Source organism: Electrophorus electricus, chromosome 9, assembly GCF_013358815.1.
Source record: "Electrophorus electricus isolate fEleEle1 chromosome 9, fEleEle1.pri, whole genome shotgun sequence".
In the NCBI taxonomy this organism is placed as follows: domain Eukaryota; kingdom Metazoa; phylum Chordata; class Actinopteri; order Gymnotiformes; family Gymnotidae; genus Electrophorus; species Electrophorus electricus.
Window position 1 is genome coordinate 3,078,200 of NC_049543.1, and position 6,801 is coordinate 3,085,000.

Here is a 6,801-nt window from a genome sequence, read left to right on the forward strand (position 1 = left end):
CCCTTGGTAATACAGAACTGTGCCATCAGATGTTGATGATGCCTGCATGGTTAAAGCACCATGGGGTGGGGGGTGGCTGGGTACATTTGTCATTAAGACTGCAGCTCCGAACAAAGCATGCCAAACTTTGAGAGGCTCCGCTCGAGCCCTTGCACCTCGCGCGTCTGTCTAGTTCGCGTGCATTTAGCCCCGTCTTCGTTTGCATTTCGGTCTTCACCCGTTCTAAACCCGGGGCTTCCTCCTCGCGACAATAGACGGTCCGTTCTAATCGGGTTTCAAAGTAGCGGCGCAGGGGGCGAGCGCAATGTACATCGCGCTTGTCAGAAGCCCCAGTCGTAGGTAGCGAGGAAGGAGGACTCTAACCAATGGAGTGAAGGAGGCTTGGCTAACCCTAGGCGCCCCCCCCCCCACCAGTGCAGGGTTCTGACCAGTCAGTCGCCTTTGATTATCAGTTGCCAGCAGCCCCTCTCTTGGCTCCTTGACACGAGCACCATATAAGGCGCAGCGATCTCCATAGAAACGTGTCAGTTTCAATAGTAGTGTCAAAGTTCACTATATACAGACATTCGCGCAGATCTCCGTTTCGGAAACATTGCTCCGCTGGTCCTCCCGTTCAAACGCATTCATTTTTGGGTCTCTGCTTCTTGCATATTCTATTAGTTGTTGTTTTCTTCTCTCTCTTTATGCTCGCTGCGTTCCGACTGGAGAGGTGAAACTGCATAGGCACTCGGGCGACGTTGTTTTTGCTGGAGCAGATGAGCTATATTCATGAACATAGATAGAGAATTCCGCTCTTCAGTCCTTCCTTCTCTCCAACCGCGAAGACGGAGAAAGGAGCGGGGGGAAGAAAAAAGAAGGGAATTTATTTCGCACCGGACTTTGGATCTCGGACCCGCCAGAGAGCTTTTATTTTTCTTTCGACATCAATGTGAAGAATTTTAATTAAGATATTTTGAACAAAACTGATTTTTGTTACGTTTGGGTTCGCTTTCTCTACACGATTGGGCTCCCGAATGGCTGACTGCAATTTACCTTGGAACTGGCCTCCCGACAATTGCATATCCTGATCGGGTGCATTTTCTATCGACTCTTGTATTTTGAATGTATTGATCGTCTAAGGTTCTTACTTTTTCCTATGAGATTGGCTGCTCCAGTTTGACTTCGCGCTGCCTTTCGTCCGAGATCTCCCGTTTCCCTGCTCTGATATCCGAGCGACCAGTTCGCTTGAAAGCACTTTTCGGGCCCGAGATATGGCAATGGTAGTTAGCGTCTGGCGAGATCCGCAGGAAGACGTGGCCGGAGGACCACCGAGCGGCCCCAATCCGGCAGCGCAGCCGGCGAGGGAGCAACAGCAGGCGGCGTCGGCAGCGCCTCACACTCCGCAGACCCCCAGCCAGCCAGGACCCCCGTCAACACCGGGGACGGCTGGTGACAAGGGAAGCCAGAATTCTGGACAGAGCCAACAGCATATAGAATGTGTTGTCTGCGGGGACAAATCGAGTGGCAAGCACTATGGTCAGTTCACCTGCGAGGGATGCAAAAGTTTCTTCAAGCGGAGTGTCCGGCGGAACTTAACGTATACGTGCCGTGCCAACAGGAACTGTCCTATCGACCAGCACCATCGTAATCAGTGCCAATACTGTCGGCTTAAGAAGTGCTTAAAAGTGGGCATGCGGAGGGAAGGTGAATATATATTTTCTTAATTCTACACACCATTGCTAGATTCCTCAGCCACGTTACGTAAAGGTCGCGCTCTGCACACAAAAGAACATAATATATATTTTTTGTTTTTGTTTTTAATTGACTGCCTACTAGACAGCGTCAGAAGCCGCGAAATATAATAATAGAAAATACGTCTGTAGAAGCTAAATAAGTATCTGTATAATAAGCATTTTTGTAGCCGGTTTAATACCACGTAGGTTAGCCCATAGGCTGCATTCAACTCAGTCAATTACATTAGACGTAAGAGCCATCCATGAACTCGAGGCGTGTGTGTGTGTGTGTGTGTGTGTGTGTGTGTGTGTGTGTGTGTGTGTGTGTGCTTTCAGCATAAGTGTGTATACTGTAGTCAGTGTGTGTCCGTCAGCTTCCATTTTTATGTACTAACTCAAACGGATAGAGAGAGCTATGAGTGTGTCATACTGGAAGCGTTCAGAGGCCTGTTTTAACCCCAAACGCGTGTGAACAATAGCGGTACTAAGTTGTGCTGCACTTCTCTTTGGGGAGTGGAACACAACTGTGTTTATGTCAGAATTACTTTCCCTGTCTGCTGTTAAATTTTACGAACTATACCCGCATTTATTTAAATTTGAGGATGTAGTCTTTGTCCTCGATTTTACATTTAAGTTGACCCACTTCATTTGTCGACTTATCGAATAAATAACAAGCGATGATATTATTACAAAATATATATTATTTTGTGTACAAATTATATATTATTTTGTGTACAAATTATATATATATATATATATATATATATATATATATATATATATATATATATATATATATATATATATATATATATATATATATATATGATATAACTGCCATATTATAGGTGTAATGATGTTGACAAATACCGCACTGTGTGAATGATGCAGTATGGGATATGGAACACTCTTTACAAGCTATGGTGTTTAAATGAATACGACTAACAATCGGTAAAACAAATATTAAAATAAACATTAGTGTGGCGCCGTATTTTGCGTGTGTGTGTGTGTGTGTGTGTGTGTGTGTGTGTGTGTGTGTGTGTGTGTATGTCCATGTTTAGCTTTGTGTAACTCCATAAATGTAAAGGTAAACAATAAATGTTATGAGTTTCGCTGAAGCCATGATATAAGGAAGACACCAGACAATAAGTGCACAAATCTAAGTTTATTTTAAAGGAGCCCCGTAGCAGGCTATACACTCCAGTCTACAGTAGATCATTTAGCAGATGTAAACACAGATAACCCAGAGGTACTTTTCCACTCTGAGCCTCCAAGCCTTCACGTGAATGATGTTTCTCAGTTCTGGATGTACATTTCCTCTCCCTTTCTTTCTTTATTGTCAGCGGTTCAGCGAGGAAGAATGCCTCCAACCCAGCCGAACCCAGGCCAGTACGCGCTAACGAACGGAGACCCTCTGAACGGCCATTGTTACCTCTCCGGATACATCTCGTTACTGCTTCGGGCCGAGCCTTACCCTACGTCTCGATATGGCAGCCAGTGTATGCAGCCCAACAATATTATGGGAATCGAGAATATCTGCGAGTTAGCGGCTCGCTTGCTCTTCAGTGCCGTGGAATGGGCGCGGAACATCCCTTTCTTTCCCGACCTGCAGATCACCGATCAGGTGTCCCTGCTCAGACTCACGTGGAGCGAGTTGTTTGTGCTTAACGCGGCGCAGTGCTCCATGCCCCTTCACGTGGCCCCGCTGCTCGCGGCCGCCGGCCTGCACGCCTCGCCGATGTCTGCAGACCGGGTAGTGGCTTTCATGGATCACATTCGCATCTTCCAGGAGCAGGTCGAGAAACTCAAAGCGCTGCACGTCGATTCGGCAGAGTACAGCTGCATCAAGGCTATTGTGCTCTTCACGTCAGGTGAGTCGAGTGAGGGGGGTGGGGGGTGGGGGGCGCTAGGCCTGCTGCAAGAGCAGATGGGGAGAGAGTGTTTTGCAGGACAAACAACGACGTCGGGGCTATGGCTGACTAGGAAGGAGCTAGTGCTGGCTTGGTATTTAGTTTGTAGCGTGCAGTTTTTTGTCGGAGGGAACTTACACGAAACATGCATAGGGGATTCTGTTTTCAGTAGCTTGCAAGGAAAGGATTTTTTTAATGAAGGCTACATTTTGCAAAGGCCACATTAATTTTTATTTGTACTCTTATAATCGTCGTGCACGTAAAAAGCATAATTACGAAAACAAGCCTAGACTAGTGACATTTTGAGTATATTATTTAAAGCCATGTTTATTTTGATCTGGGGTTTGCATAAACCTATGATAGATTTCGATTAATTTGGACACGTTTCGGAGTTAAGCGCGTGGTCATACGAGGACATTTCTTTATTTTCTATATATTGACTGGTTATTGGAGACTTAAGATCACTTTTAAATTATTATGCCACAGTTAACATGAGGGTAAATGTAAATCAATGGCGTTCTCACTAAATAGAAAATATAGAAACAGATGGGTCCATATTTTAAAAAGGAAAGCAAAGGCCATAATGAGAACAAAAAATCGTAGCCTGTATGGATGCGTATGGACTTTTTAAACAGGACTCGGTTTCGCCTTTAAGTCTTGACGGATTATTGATAAATGCTTTGCCACTTTTGACATTCAAAACTTTACACATGATCTAATAATTATACACAGTAAACAAAGTGTATTCCATCTGTCCTTGTCAAATTACAATTAACCAGCAAAAATATTATTCTATAATGCTTTATACGGCATTGTAAATAGTGAATAAGCCAAGTATTTTCGCCTCGCAGAGTTTTTAGCAGGAAAACAACATCAATAATAATAATTTTGGAAAATGGTGTCTCTACCAATTGGATTTATGACACATTATGTTTGCTTTATAATTGTAGTTTGGTATTTTAGTCATAGAACCCTGCAAATATTTTAATGAAGAAGTCGGTGTTATTACATCAGATATAATGATAAACACCCGAGTAACTCAGTCGAGTGCTTTGCCCTAGGCTTCACAAAGCGTGTTTTGATTGCTGGCCAAAGGGGCACGTAAAGGAAATATTTCATCCCATGCAATTATCCAAACTATCGCTTATTGCCACTGACGTGGGATACCCGATTTAAAAAAATTGAGCTGTCCGTGTCATTCTACAGCTAGGTTTATTTGCCGCGTTATCGTGCTTATTCGTAAAATATCTGATGAGATGCATTAAGCTGAGCAGTTTGATTCAATAGGCCGCAGTCTTTTGGGTATTGTAGACCTGGCGTGATTTCCAATCGCACCCGGTGTTACCAGTGAAAGTATTCAAATGGACCTCTTATTTGTTTTTCATATATGCGTGTTTGTTTGTTTTTCTTTTGTTTGTTTTTTTAAGTTGGATCGTATAATTCCCATTTACCCTTAAATTGCAAAGCACTGACGTCAGCTTCGCAATGGATCTTTAGTTACCATGCCACAACTGATCCTACCCTCCGCGGGCTCCAACATTTTGTATCTTGGGTGTGCAACTTACGTCGACAAAAGATAAATTTAATAAAATGTATCTAGCTTAACTGAGTCTCAGTTAAGTTTAAGATAAGTTTAACCTGAAACCTAGGGATACATCACGATTCCATGCTGCGTCTTACTTTGTCAGAGCTAACCTGATGAATAGCGACGTCATATTGGCTGATTACCCCAAAGCACCCAAACTGGTATGAGGCAGCAACTGGAGACGAACTAAGTCTTGATTCTTAATACCAGCGTGTTTTAGTCCTGGTTAATTAAAAAGTCATGTCTTTAGCTTTGCCTAGATTCTTTCTCCAGACTTGTGTGTTATTGGTGTGCTGTTAAGCTTAAAACCATAAATTAGCCTATTAAATGCGTTGATTCGTAGTTAGTCCTCTCCGTTAATTGCACGCTGAAGTATTATTTTCTTGCAACCATGTTACTGGCACACAGAGCATGAGGTCACAGAGCATAAGGTCACATGAGTCATATATTATAGCCTGGACTTCCCAGTTCGTAGGTGCAGAAAGCCATTGTACTGTAGCGCAAGGCGTTGTAGTCCAGAGCAATTAGGTTCGTAGTTATATTGTAGGTGGGATGCCACAGCCTTACAATATAATAATACTTGTGTTTGCAAATCAAGAGAATGTAAAATTTCTCTTGTTCGTCCGCCATGTTATAAAAGGTTACTAAATAGTTTTGACTTGTTAACATTTTCTGTACTTCTAAATTTGGTATATAAATTTGGTAACTATATGCTCAGTTATATGGCGATTATAATAAAATTAATCATTTATAATAATTAAATTTTAACACCATGTATTACAATGCTAAGTGACTGACACAAATAACCTACCACTCTTGAAACGGAATGTGCACGCCGACGTGTGTGTGTGTGTATGTATGTATGTATATATGTATATATATGTGTGTGTGTGTATATATATATATATATATATATATATATATATATATATATATATATATATATATATATATATATATATATATAATTTTTCATTTTTCTTATTTGAATAATGTTCTTAAACTCGCGTGATTGTCGCTTCGACTAAAGCTAAGGTAATAAATCTGATTGCTTTTAGCGGCCTCTGGGTTCAAGCAACCACAGCAGAGCGGTGGGAACCGCGAGTAGGTGAAAGCACACAAGAAATGACTCGATAGCATCTGGAAAGTAATTGGGTCATAATTCAGTTATTACCATATCAAATCCCTTTCAAATGCGTAGCTGGATGTTTTCACATTTTAAAACAAAATATGGCCGCCTTTTCCATCTTCGCCACAGAACCGAGAGCTCGAGCTTTAAAAAGACCCATCAACTAAAGATGCAAACTCTTTGTTTAGTCTGATTTGCCAGCATGAATGTGGTATCTTTCATACTAGGCAGGGAACACGTTCCGTTACTCTTGAGGGATTGCACAGTCGTATTGTTTATTTATATGACAGACACTCTCGTGTGCTGTGTGATGCATGGTGTTTGGGTTAGTGTTTGTTCACCTCACTTTGTCAATAACGCGTAACGCTGATTCTGAAAGATAACCTGCGCTTCTATTTTGTGTTTTGTCTGCTCAGACGCTTGCGGCCTGTCAGATGCTGCACACATCGAGAGCCTACAAGAGAA

At 42.3% G+C, this 6,801-nt stretch overlaps 1 protein-coding gene across 2 annotated transcripts in view; it reads left to right on the top strand.

Moving 5' to 3' along the window:
• Positions 1–434: 434 nt before the first annotated feature.
• The window catches only part of nr2f1a (nuclear receptor subfamily 2, group F, member 1a), a 7,597-nt gene continuing 1,230 nt past the window's right edge, over positions 435–6,801 (top strand). Inside the window, exons 1-3 of one of the 2 annotated variants that reach the window (XM_027006276.2) lie at positions 435–1,683; positions 3,056–3,583; positions 6,753–6,801. The exon at positions 6,753–6,801 is cut by the window's right edge and continues 1,230 nt beyond it. In XM_027006276.2, coding sequence (XP_026862077.1) covers positions 1,251–1,683; positions 3,056–3,583; positions 6,753–6,801 — 1,010 coding nt within the window. In that variant the 5' untranslated portion in view covers positions 435–1,250. The remainder of the gene's footprint in view (positions 1,684–3,055; positions 3,584–6,752) is intronic. The other variant, XM_027006277.2, reaches the window with a different exon arrangement.